This window comes from Dermacentor variabilis, chromosome 10 (assembly GCF_050947875.1).
Source record: "Dermacentor variabilis isolate Ectoservices chromosome 10, ASM5094787v1, whole genome shotgun sequence".
NCBI lineage: Eukaryota > Metazoa > Arthropoda > Arachnida > Ixodida > Ixodidae > Dermacentor > Dermacentor variabilis.
In genome coordinates, this window is record NC_134577.1 from 57,206,156 (window position 1) to 57,219,953 (window position 13,798).

At 44.5% G+C, this 13,798-nt stretch overlaps 1 protein-coding gene across 1 annotated transcript; it reads left to right on the forward strand.

The window, feature by feature from the left end:
• Window positions 1–239: 239 nt before the first annotated feature.
• On the forward strand, window positions 240–12,688 carry LOC142560566 (PAT complex subunit Asterix). Its single transcript, XM_075672772.1, has 4 exons — window positions 240–463; window positions 4,353–4,452; window positions 7,570–7,667; window positions 12,316–12,688. The coding sequence occupies exons 1-4, from the start codon at window positions 411–413 to the stop codon at window positions 12,386–12,388; spliced, it is 324 nt and encodes a 107-aa protein (XP_075528887.1). The 5' UTR covers window positions 240–410; the 3' UTR covers window positions 12,389–12,688.
• Window positions 12,689–13,798: the final 1,110 nt, after the last annotated feature.

Genomic DNA, 13,798 nt, shown 5'->3' on the forward strand with positions numbered 1-13,798 from the left:
AAACTCTTCGCCCTGTACAAAATATGGCAGGTTTGATGCCATCATGTACAGCTCACCTTGCGCCGTATTCCTAAGCTAGGAAACACCTGGGTAAATATAATATTTAGATATCAGTTCCACAGATATTTTTACACAACAAGCAAATGGGGCGAGCTAGTTTTCAATGCAAAATTTCGACATTTATTTTGATGTTACACCCCACAACTATAGCTAGAACTACCAAGGAACTACCACAACCTATTATCATCATCGCAACGTCAGCAATGGCTACGCTGAAGCGCTGAAGATTGCTTGTTCAGTCTCATCTAACGCCGTACGAACCGTGCTGTAGGGGATATCCTATTTTATATTCTTAGCAGTGGGTCTCGTACTGTGCCCAACAAGGTAACGGAACCGCAAGACACTCAGCGATGTATTCCAGCAACAACGTCAGCGATCCACGTCGCACGGACAGGATTAACAGGTGCGCCGCCAAGAGTTGCATGACCTCGCGATTTAACACGTGAAATAGATCATTGACGCTTTCTTAAAGCTGACTGATAGAACGTTACATAAATGACGAATTATAGGATTAACTGCTCTAATTGAATCTGGTGCGGCTTTCTCCACAAGAATGTAGCGAAAAGTATCGTAGGGTTCCTGCTTACGTGTGATTCCTGACGGAGGTAAAGCTATCCAAAGCTTGCTCAAGAAAACAGCTGGAGATGGTATTTATTGCAAGTTCGATACCTAAAGCCGCATTATGTTCTGCAAAAATGTCCAAGGAGCTTTGTGGCTTATGTACCACCACGTCAACGGATATGAAGCGTCGTTCGTAACACATTTTGTTAAGCCGCCGCAGCCTTGAAGTTCTCTTCGCGTCTTTCCGCTATGTCTATCACCACTGTAAGGCGGGAAAAGTGGTTGTAGTGAAGTTTCATTTTGAAACCAACTGGTGCAACTCGCCCAAGCATTTGTTTAAAGATTGATCGATCATCAAAATCTCGTTAAGTTTAACAGCAGCGATGTCTGTTCAGGAGACCTTAATTGCGGAGCTGTCTTCGTGACTAATTACCGCATTATATAGTTATACCTTAAAGTTAGCGGGAGTGACATCGCATAGCACCAGGCCGTACTGAAAAGCTCAACATTCTTTTTTTTTTTTTGCTTCCCTAAATTTTCAAGCACATTCATCTGTCCGTTGCTGCAGAAGCAGCAAATGCTACTTTAGCAAATATCACCTGATCTTCTTCATAAATTTATTGCAGTATAGGCAGATTTGAAAATTATAACAGTGCTGACACATGCATCTACAAAGGAACAAGGACAAGACAAGCGCTGACTGTCAACTAAATTTTATTGACAGAAGACGGATACCTTATATAACGGGAAAGGCAGAAGTGAAGTGGAAGGGAGTGATACAATTGGGAAAAAATGACATTGCGCATCAATGAACGTACGTGCCGGCAATCAACGGAAACGGACACAGAAAAACAAAAAACTAGACAAAGGACAAGGGATATTAACGCACAATCAAATCAGTAAGCGGTCGCTTCCAAATATTGAAGCTCTGCAGCAAAAAGCGATACAGAAAGAGTGCTTACACACTTGCTGCCATATTTCTTTATGTGGAACGCTTCCAAACTGACGCATGCCGTCGTGTCGGCACTCTTACCAAGAATCTTTGTCTCTCCCAATTGAGCCTCGCAACCTCTACATTTAATTACGTGCGTGACCAAATGTGTGTGCAGGTCCTTTAAGTCACTTAAATTTCAGGCATGTTCCCCCAAGCGTTCAATAATGCAGCGGCCAGTTTGGCCGACATAAACCGTTCCACACTTCAAAGGAATGGCATGGACCACCTGTGTGGGACTCTTACTTTTTTAGAGGCTGCTCAGATTGAAAAATTCTGCTTACTAAATATCTACGTGCTTTTGGAAGTAACCACTGCAGAGCCAAATACCAATGGTGAGCTTTGCATTGCGCCATAAAAAACTAGGTCCTTTAAAATCGGTTGTCAGTCCCTTCAAGAGTTTGCCACTCTCAATAAGTGGTGACTTTTGGAGAAATCACTTGTGGTGGAAAGATGCCACTGGTTCTTCTTTTTTTTTTTTTTGGAACCGCACAAGTTATCTGGTAAATGCCCTGAAGAAGGAGGTCCTGCCTTCGGCTGAGTCACACTTCAGCAACAATCAGTGAACATATCAGCAGGATTCCGCTCCGGCTTGCAAGGCAAAGGTGGTGCAACAGTGATGCCTGAAAAATTTCCCTCACTTGATTTAGTAAAGCAATGAACGGGGCCAGTTGGTGGACGTTCGTGATTATATTGCGCTTAGTGTTACACTGACGAATATAAGGGACAAGACGCGGACGTACGTAGCGCTACGTACGTCCACGTCTTGTCCCTTACGTTCGTCAGTATAACACTAAGTGCAATATAATCATAAACCCTCATTTGATGTCCGCTTTAAAACGAGTTCAGATCTAAACCCACTTAGTCTGGTCTGTGTTACAAAGCCCAGTCTGCTCTACTCCTCACCGCACTTTGGCTGCTCTTCATTGGGCATTGCAAAAAGCATGAAGTGAAGTAGATGTACCCTACATCTATGCCACTGAGATGCATTTCCAATTATGCAAAAAAGAAGTGAGGCGTGCAGACAGGACACAGGAGTAGAGAAGTGGACAACACGAACGCCGACTATCAACTGAAGGAAGCACTGAGGCAAAAAAAGAAAGAAGACACAAAACTCATCTGCGCATGCTCAGGAAAGGTAACACCACGTGTCAGTCTGGTACACGTGCCGGTCTACGTGAGAGATAACTGTTAAGGCACTTCATCTCTTCCTTATGTAAAGTAATCGAAGGCTGACTCACGCACGCACTTCCACCATTATATATATGCCATGCCTCTACCATAAGACGCGTATCTTCATTCTTATGCCTGTACAATATTGCGCATTCATCTAACTCGGGCGTGCAGTTACACTCTCGGCCATGTAGCGAAAGATTAGAAGGCGATCCACTGGTTAACGACCTTTTATGTTCCATTAGCCTCTGATTAATACACCATCCCGTTTGCCCTACGTAAAACTGGCCACAGCTAAGGGGAATTTTATAAACCACAGCCATACGACAGTCAGTAAAACGGTTGTTCTTATTGTGTTTCACTGGACAAATATCTGTTCGTTTTTTGCCTTTTACCCGCTCCTTTTTATTCTGTACGGCACCGTATATCTTACCTAGCTTATTGGGAGCAGTGAAAGCAACATTAACATCATATCTACTTGCAACTTTTTTAAGCCTGTGCAACACTGAATGAATATACGGAATAGCCACTACTCTTTTTTTGCTATTGCTGCTTTCTGTAATCACATCCGTCCCTCTCGAAACCGACTTCTTTAGGCGTTCAGCCACAGTGGCCACCGCTACACTAGGATAGCCTGCTTCTAATAGGCGCCGTACCTGCGCATTAAAACTGGCGCTCATTTTGTGCATGCAGGATCTGGTGAGGGAAGATTTAAGGCACGACATGGCAATTCCGTTTTTTACTACTTTGGAATGCTTGGATTGAAAGTTTAGCAACAGCTTCGAAGATCTTGGGGAGTACTGCCAACAAACGTGATTTTGTTCGAAGATCAAGGAAATGTCAAGAAACTGAATTACGCGTCACTGAGGTCGCGGGTCGTCGTGTTGTCCACTTCTCTATTCTTCTTTTTTGCATAATGAATCCTTACCAACTAGCTCAGCTTTCTGTCGTTCTATGTATTTCCAATGTGACTCAAGGCTTGCATTCGCACAAAATGTAGACTTTCAGGAAGTAGATTTGGATTTGTCTATGTAGAGCTTAGCACATTACTTTAAGATAAAAGTGCATTTGTTATAGTGCGTACAACCATATTTATGGGTATTTATATAAGTGCGAAAACTTCTGCCGCACACTGTACATCTTGCAGTATCTTGAGTGAATGCAAGCACTTGCTTCAAATTTTTCTGTATCTCTGCTGCAAGCAGGAAACATTGCAGAATATACTTTAGTTGATCTTTGTTGTAGCTTTAGAAAACGAAAAAAAATAAATAAATAAAACGCAACAGAAAGGGAAAGCAATGTAAACGGTTTGCGGAAGTGTTAAACTTTTTTTGTCAACCTGACACATAACAAAAACAAAGAAAATGTTCAGCTAAATTGCAGAAATGTAGCCACACAACAACGTACAATCATAGGTGATATGTTTCATTGATATGACACCGTGAAGTTAACCAGAAAAGTGGGACTGGTATGCCCTGCTGTCCATCAAAGGGTTAAAACTTATTTATTACACTTTGACTTAGTGCTTCAGCTAGTTTTTTACAGGACATTGGTGACATATGTGCAGGTACAAGGCTCCTTCAGCTGGCACCCCAGGAGATGACCCCACACCAGATTACATGAACGTCCTCTCCATGATATTCAGCATGTGCGGTCTCATGTTGAAGGTGAGTGAGAAAAATGCCACTGAAAGCTTTGACATGCTTTATACTCGGTTTCAAACAGAACAGGCTATGCTTTGAAGTCTGGAGAGGCCTTTCCTGCTGCTCGGCATCAAAATAGGCAGCACATGTGAAAGATAAGCATAGGTACACATAATGTGATTCTATGTAAAGTTTCGGTCTTGTACTTTTATGTCACCAAATGTGACATAATTAATGCATGGAAGGCATTGCAGAGATGAACCTTTTTACCACCAAATGGGTGTAACAGCATGTTTCTGTAATCAGCAGCCATAGCAATCCACTCGAGCTTGCAGCGAAAACTCAGTATGTCGCGTACTGGAAGCATGAAAGGTGCACAAATAATGTGTGATTTGATGTAGCCTTGCATGCATAATTTGTGGTTGTAATATATGATGTAGTTATCTGTAAAAAGTGCCACAGGTTAAAAAGAAAACTGTGCTGTGAAAGATGTACAGTGAGGCTTCTATGTCCACACTATAATTGCGTAGCTTCTACAGCGTAGCTTGCTATGTATGAAACGGAACCTTTGAGCATGCCGCAGTCCCCCGCTGTTTATCAAATCACAGAACTATCCAGCAGTGGTGCGGAAACAACTCTCATTCTGCCAGTCAGGGTTGGTATGCATTGAACCCGTGTGCTGCCTGTCACCGGTGGTGCAAATTGCATGGTAGACAGAAACCTGTGGTCAAGTGTGGACCTTGCTAAACATGGCAAGGGATATTCAAAGGCCCGTTGTGCCTTTTCTGTAGCTTGGCAAGGCCAAGCAGCATTTGGGTGACTGTGCATGTGGCATGACAACACAAATAATAAGAGAGAACTGAAAGTTGGGCTGCTAAGTGTTGACTCATTATTAACTGCAGCGCAACAGAGGGACAATGGACAGAAAAAAAGTGAACACGCGAAGTGCTGTCTAAGCTTAGAACACCAAAAGAAAATGCTATCGGCATTCATTTAGTTTCTGTTGGGCCACAGTTAATGATGACCTAATACCAACTTGCCCAACTTTCAGTTCTTATGTCAGTATTTTCTGGTACTACAGGCTTGTCTTCGTGTTCGAAGTTAGATTTTTGCGCCGCTCTGTTCATTGACTTTGTTTCTGTTTGCCGCTTGCAGTTAATGATGAATTCAGTAATGGGACACTGGGAACGCTGTAAAATGAGCTTGTGTTGCATCTTCACAATGAGGGAAAGCACGGGAAAAGGCAGGAGATGGAAATTCAAGATGATGAGCAAAACAAGAACAAGGTAAAAGCGGGAGCCACTGTTTCGACAAGTGGACTTGTCTTTTTCAAGGCGACATATGCTTTCGTCAGTGCAGTATATATAGGTAGGGTTCTTCTAAAGGTGAAAGGGGGTAAGGTGAGTGGGTTTTCTGCGCTCTGTCATCTCATTTACAGACACGGTAGCCCACGACCACCAGTGAAGTGGGTAATACAGGGATGCTGCGCACAGAGCCGTTGACACGCCGGCTGACACATGGCCGTGTCTCCAGCCTTCTGCATAGCACTCCTTTATTCTCAATTCTACACCCTCACCGCTAACACACCTTCGGTCATTGCCGCACCCACCCGCCCTCTCCCCTTTAGAAGGACCCTAGCTACATATACTGCGCCGAGGAAAGCATATGTCGCCTTGAAAAAGACAAGTCCACTTGTCGAAACGTTGGCTCCCGCTTTTACCTTGTTCTCGTTTTGCTCATCGTCTTCATAATGAGTTTCACTGTTCCACTGCTGCCGCAAAACATCCCAGTATTAGTAGTTTTCAGTGAGCTTAAGGGAAACCATAGTAAGGGAGATGCTGTATTTACACCATGACAAACCGGATTAGACCTTGAGATCAAAAGTCATGGAAATGAGAGTAAAAAAGATTCAACAGTAGGGGTGGGGTTGAGGAGAGCTGCACCCCTGCTTCCTCCTTAAAGGGCCTTCACCATGTCTGGCCATTTTGAGCTGACAAGCCTTGTGCATACAATGCACGCTAACAATCGTTTCTACTAAGCATTACATCATTACGTGCTGCAGAAAGAGCTGATATTTCAAACCAAACGCTGTTTGCTCTTCTCCTCGTGGATGCCGTGCTCCCAGCCAGAGAGTTGACATATATCGCCGTATGTACAAGTGCGCCTATATACATCACACTGCTGCGATGTCGCTTATAGTGACACATGACTTCAAAAATTATTCATGGCAACATCTGTTATTTGTGCAATCTGTTGCTTCAGTAGACAAATTAAAGTTTAGAGAAATAATAAAACACGCAAACCGAACGTCTGCGTGTTCTTTTTCCCACATCATGCAGTCGTGCGCACAGACAATGGAAGTACATCATTTTCTACCTTGTTCCAGTGCGCGATCATGCGCTGTGAACTGCTTGTGTCTGCCTAGGTATTCGTGTAGCACTGACTTACACCGCTAGTCAGGTGTTCTTGTGCACAGTGCACAATATCGTGTGCTGCGCAAAACGAGACAAACGCAACAGCTTGCAAGCGACGCCATCAGTGGAAGTGCACTGCACAGCAAAAAAGTGAAGGGAAAAAAATGAAGGCAGGGCTCACGACATATGCGTCACGCGATCCAACTCTGGTATGGGAGGATGTAGGGTAGGAATTTCGCTTTTGGATGCGAGACGGGCGTAGTGGAGAGAGTCTCCTTCTTAGCAGTGGCCCTCGCCTCCTGAAATCATGGGTTCGCAGCACTGAGATATTTCTATCTCGGCTATTAAAGAAACAGTTTGAAAAATCCCTGTGGCAGAACACTCCCTACTGGGCATGTAACAACTTCCAGCATATAGCCGAAAGTTGCTATGTGACCTGGTGAGGGGTCATTTAAGTTATCTGTAAAAAGCACAATGGCATGTTCTCAGTGATCCCCTCATTTCGAGGCCAAGTTCAGTGGGAAATCGGCAAGTGGTACTGTCATCATGGTGCCTGCACATCTTTCGCGCGTGCACTTGGAGCGTTGTGAAATTGGTGTATTGCTTTTTCTCTCTTGGATCACGGTCGTTGATGTTGGCACAAACCGGCGGGCAGTCATGTGATTGATACAGGAGACAGCATTGTACCCGAATATGACTTGCTGTTCCCTTTTTTTTTTTTTTCCAGCTCAAGTGGTGTGCCTGGGTCGCCCTCTATTGTTCCAGCATCAGCTTCGCCAATTCAAGGATAAACGATGACACCAAGCAGATACTGAGCAGCTTCATGTAAGTGCGGCAGTGCCAAACTCCCTGTTGATGTCGTCGTAGTCGGCATGTTGCTGTTGTCAGCGGTGAGGTGTAATTGCAGTGTGCGGTGAAAACTCTCTGGGCCTGCCTGCTGGTAATATTCATCATGTGTTATTCAAAAGAAAACAATCGTACAGAAGTGTATTTCAAATATCCGTATCCCTAGCCAGGGACTGGTTGGGCTCCATGCAATATGTACACTGTGAGAAAAATTAAACAGGGCATAAAGTGGGTACACTAGCACACTATAGCGTAGCAAAGAGGTTACAAAGTGTTGCAAAGATATATTTAAAAAGAAATGTGGGGATATTTAACATCAACAGGAAGATTGTTCGAAATAATAAATTTCTACATAGTGAGTGTAAGAAATTACCATGTTGCAGACCTTGTGTTTTATACTCTGATGAAACTGTATGAAGAATGAAATGACTATCTGTGTGAACAACTCTCTCGTGCGTCATTAGAGCTGTGTTAAAGTCTAACTATAAATAAAAAGGCATTACATTTAGTGCTTGAAACAGTGGAAGGGATTGAGCATTAAGGCCTGAAAACGTCATGAATCAAACTGCTTTCTTTCGCAGTTGAGTGATTGGATTCAAATATGAGCAGTAGGTATGACCTCAGGACACAGCACAGTATGACAGATGACAATGAAAAATACTCAAATAAATCAAGTGTAATATATTGTCAAGAAAGCAATGTCGTCACAGTCAACACCATAGCATTGCATTTGCCTCCCTACCCCACTACTTAATGTGCATGACCTGCGTTTCATGCACACACCTTATTTGTGGGCTGCCTGAAGCAAGGTTGCAACAGCATTCATTGCTTAAAGGACCCTTGACCAGGCCACAAGGCAAATTTTGGTTATATGTTGGAAGTTTTAAGGTGCCGTCCAGGGAGCATTTTATTGATATAATTTTTGAAATTAGTTTTTTATTGGAGGAGATAGAAGAAACCTAACTGTCCAGCAACCATGCTGCCAGGAAGCAAACGTTAGTCCCAACAGAAGCACACTCTTTTGCCTTGACTAGCATCTGCAAGTGTAGCATCTGCATGAACTGCTGGGCCAGTTGGTTCATACTTAAAGTGGGGGGGGGGGGGGGAGAGGAAAGCCAAGAGGAAGGGTCAGAAGAAAGCACACGCACACACAGTCACCGTACTTACAACTGATTTATTGAAACATCCACATATTTTTAAACACCGCTTTTCCTGTGAAAGCGCACTTGCAAAAGAAATACCAATCAGACACATTGAAGATGTCAAACAAGCCCTGATAAAAACCGCCGCTCATTCTCTGTGATAAGCGCAGATGGGTTGCTTGTGCAAACCCGCTTGTCCTTCTTGGTATGAAACGCTTCAAGCACTTCATGCTTGTGCTTTGGCTTCCCTCTGCCGATGATGCTAGAGTGGTGAAAAAAAGGCCTGTAGCAGTTACAACCTTCACATGCAAAGCCAGGTTGCTCCCTGTGCCCAGTCGCAGCCTGTAGTTGTGTTCTCCGAGGCGTTCATTTAAACACTGCCCCGTCTGGCTGATATACACGTTTCCACATGACCTGAGAATTGAATAAACCACTCCCGCAGCGCACTTAGTGAGCTTTGTTTGGTACTTGGTTTTGCGGGCTGAATCTCGTTCGCAGCCAGAGATGAGGGCGGAGAGGCCGGAAAGCTTGCGAGGGGCTGAAAAGACCAAGTTAACACCAAATTTTTTGGGCACTGTTTTCAGCCCTTGGGGAATCTCATGGAAGTAACCTCAATGTTTCCTGTCTCTTCTAATCGGCAATCGGGATTCACACATGGTTTCTTCATTTTTCTTGCCAATGTTTTACCAACATTCAACAGTGCGGACGATGGAAAACGAGAAGCTTTTAACCGATGCACCTGCTCTGCAAGGCTTTGCTGCATAATGTGCGGGCAACGTATTAACGCAACAGCGTTGAGGGCACCGTGTCACAGAAAATCCATCGTCGGACGTTGTTTCGGCAAAAAGATTTTCGAATCACTCATACCCGGGCCGTACATGTGGCGCAAGGAAGCTACTGAACTGATAGAATTTCTCGAGCTAAAGTACGTAGAAAAATCATAAGGTATGACCTACACACAATCTACAAACGTGATAGGGTCGGATTGAAATTTGAGTATACGAGAAAACATAATTCTCTTACGCAAAAACTCAAAGAAACCCCCCTTTCCAGCGTTTCTGCCATTCATAGAGCAGCCATGACGTCCACTGTGTGCCGGCGCGTGAGTATCGGAGGCCACGGAGTGCGCCCAGATCCTTGCAATACCTCCAGATGGCGCTTGCCTCCGCAGCATCACGGAAACTTCACAATAGGGGGTCAGAAAATTTGGCTATGGGAATTCATGGTTTTCTTTTTTTTTCTTTTTTTAACCTAGGTAGGACATTAGGCAGTATAATAGCGAAAGCTTGGTGGTGCAACCTACCACCCCGTTTCAAAGGGGATGCTCACAACATCCATCCATTCACTGCGGCCCACGCAAGAGGCCGCGCTTCTACCAGAAAGTCTACCTTCGTGCATAGCGCTCACAGCCAGCGTTTCCCAGTAAACGTTATGGTTACATACACTGCAGTTGCCAGGAAGCGTGAGAAGCAGTCAGGGACCTTTGATTGCTATCACGTTCCACTCTTAAAGGCAAAGCGTAAGCGTCCTCCATTTTTCTTTTTTTCTTTTTTCAATGCGTTCATGAGAGAGATTCGCAGTGGTGCATTTAACCAGTTTTGAGCAGGCCGATCCAAAAGGCAAAAGTGTCTATTTAGACCTGGGAGCATACTTCCAACACATGTGTCCGTCAGATAAAAACATAAGTTCTAAATCTAGGATCCTAATAGTCTTGTCAACTGGCACGTCTTTGGTAAAAACCATGCTCTTTGATCAGCTGCTAAAAACACTTAAATTTTGATCCACCACGAGATAGCTGGTCAGTTGAAGAAAGATTTAGCATGATTAACTTGCGTAGGAAAAGGCATGTTTAAGAATATGTGGATGTTTCAATAAATCAGTTGTAAGTCCAGCGACTGTGTGTATGTGTGCTTCCTTCTGGTCCTGCGTCTTGGCTTTTGTGTTTTTTTTTTCTTTCCCTACTGGGCAACGCTTTTTCAGATGCGGCATTCCAAATTGCATGAAGGCACGTGCCATGGTCAGTGACATTGCAAGCAGTGCGTCATTGTCACGACTCAGAGTCGATGCACTGGCTCCTCCTGAGTAGTGGAATAAGGAGGTGGAGTGCGGTGCCTGGCTTTCACCAGTTGCCGTCGTGAACGAGACAAAGGCCTGGTGAAATCAAGCAAAGGCAGTAATTTAATGTGATTTCTCAGCAACAAAACAAACTGGCATTATAAGTAGTAGATGTGAATATGTTAGACAGAAAAAGTATGAAAGTGACAATTCCAAAAAACAGGTGTAACAGTGTTGAACAATCACGATGTGCAATCGCCACATGAACAATTAACATCAGTTCAAACTACATTTCTAAACAATAATTGGAAAAGCAAATATTTTGAGTCCACAGAATCAAAAGTGACATGCAGCAAACCCGGCGCGCCGACAGTCCGTCCCAACCGATGCTGCCCGTAAGTGACCCTTGAAGTCGGCGCCTCAACATCGGCGGCTGGCTTCCACGGTGGCTGGCGGTGTTCAGTGTCGGGACGTGATGTCGGCAGCTTATTTGCCCGGGAGTTGCTCGGCGTTCGTTTATCGTCCCCGGAGTAGACTGCCGAAGTGTTGGATCGGTGCATTTTTATAAGACTCTCGAAGCATCGGCCTTCCCCTCTTGGCAGCCAGATATGGTTCACACATGCGCACACTGGATCTCGCCGTAGTTCAGACTCCACTGGCGGTCACCTTCACCCGCAGACAATTTGATCTCACACAAAACAATAGCTGCGGACGAAGACGGCTTTACGTAGACCGGGCGTGCCTCCACCGTGGTTCAGATTCTGCTAGCGGTCACCTTCACTGGCAAGCAATTTAATAGCACACAAAACAACAGCGGCGGACGCAGCCAGCTTCACGTAGCCTGGGTGTGTAGCCGCCATGGTTTCTACCCTACCAGCGGTCACCTTTTCCGTCGAACAATTTAATCACATACAAAACAGCAGTCACAAATGCACACAGCTCACATGCTCTGGATGTACCCAAGATCACGTTCCCTACTGTTTGCGAAACGGCGCAGCACGTAGGCTTGCCGCCCATTCTTAAAGAAGCTATGCTTAATAGGCGTGGGGGTGGAGAATTCAAGAAATAACGCGACTTTTGTGACAGTCATGCATAGCTGCATATGTGCATATAACCTTGCCATTTTCACTTGGAGTGTGGGTCCCTCAAGAGGAAGGGTACCCTTCCTCCTGTTTCAAATTTCGACTGTTTTCACATCCTGCAGCCATTCCATGCCTTGCGTTTGCAATCCCCTCCATGTGATCTACGTGTTCGTTTGCAATACCCAAACCTGGTCAGGGGCCGTTTAATGGATGCTGTAAAGGTACTTAATGGCGTCATTATTGAGAAGCATTGTAGCTGAAAGGAAAAGCAGTCGTTCTATATGGTGTAAGTTCTGGCCCTCATGCAGTGCGTCTCTCATCGCCTTCAACCTTTCTTGGTCTTTGCAGGCTGTCAATTTCTGCTGTGGTCATGACGTACTTGCAAAACCCTCAGCCCATGACACTGCCGTGGTCGTCGTGACAACGTTGCCAGCCCCACCTCCACGCACAGTCTTCTTGACTGCCTGGTCAAGGAGAAGCCACCGTGCCAGCCGAAGCAGCTGTGCCAACAGGACTGGCGCAAGAGACCGACCCTCAGATACAGCTTGAATGGCCTGAAAAACCGGTCTAGCCAAAGAGGCCTTCCACACTCCAAGACTTCAGGGTTTCAAATTGCGAAAGTGCCAACGAGTTTGCACGAAGACGGGTGTCTTGCCACTTCATTTGTTTTGGTGTAGAGGTGAAAGAAAAAGGAAAAATAAGAACAGTCCCATTGCATCGATGTGCTTGTCCCGATTGTCATTTCCTGTCACAGTGATGATTGACTTTGGCTGATTGCACAGAAACCTTTGCAGCTTGTTTGCCAAGGGACATACATTTACGAGAATGTTACACATTTTTAAAATGTAATTACAGTTAGTGTCTTTTCTGATGTTCAGATCCATGTACGGATACAGGATACTTTTCTCGCCTGCTCAGGGATCAGCTACCAAGCATCGGTGGAAAAGGAGATCTAGCGTATGTTTGAGGACTTTTCCACATGCCACAGAAGTAAAGTAGTGCTTTACTATCTACCACTGGCAACTAGGTTAGTGTTTGTATGGTCAACTTCTGTTAGTTCAACTCTGATGGTACCAATGAATTAAAATCAAATTCAATTAAAAATGTCAAATTAGATATGCAGAAAAGATGCCAAAACACAGCATGGATTCATTTAACAATATTATACCATTTCTAATGTACTACCACCAAATTGAACAAGCACCCCCCTTGTGTATGAACAATTGTTTAGGATACTTAGGTCAGGTTTGAAGAGCACGTCGCCGTGAAAAGAGGCTCCGCTATGGTTTCAATTTCAAAACAGTGTGCCTCTGGTGAATGGTGTGTGGAGGGTGATGAAGGCGACTGTAGCACTTTAGAATCCAGACCTGAAGGTCCCGAATACCTACACGGTGGTGATCGCTATTGGCCCACAGTAACGGCTTTTCTGATTGGGTCAAAACAGTCACTGTGAAATTTGACAATATGCGGAATTTGACTGTGCCTAGAATAGCACCACAGGATGATCATATTGGGGCACATACAGTGTGCACCTCCAGGGAGTCGCACCGGCCACAATGTGAACATGTTCAAAGAATGTGGGTCACTGACCGGCCTTGCCTATCTTAGCGGATGTCTAAAAGGGACAAATATCTTAGCAGATGTTTAGAAGAGACAGAAAACAAGACTGCACCCTAGCAAGATGCATTTTTTGAAGTCACGGTATCTTCATTTTTCTTTAGGATGTGCAGTCAAACCTTCTAACAACAAAGTTGCTTCCCACATGAAAATATCTTTGTTATAACCAAAATTTGTTCCATGGATACATTACATACTGACTTTGGCAAAAAAA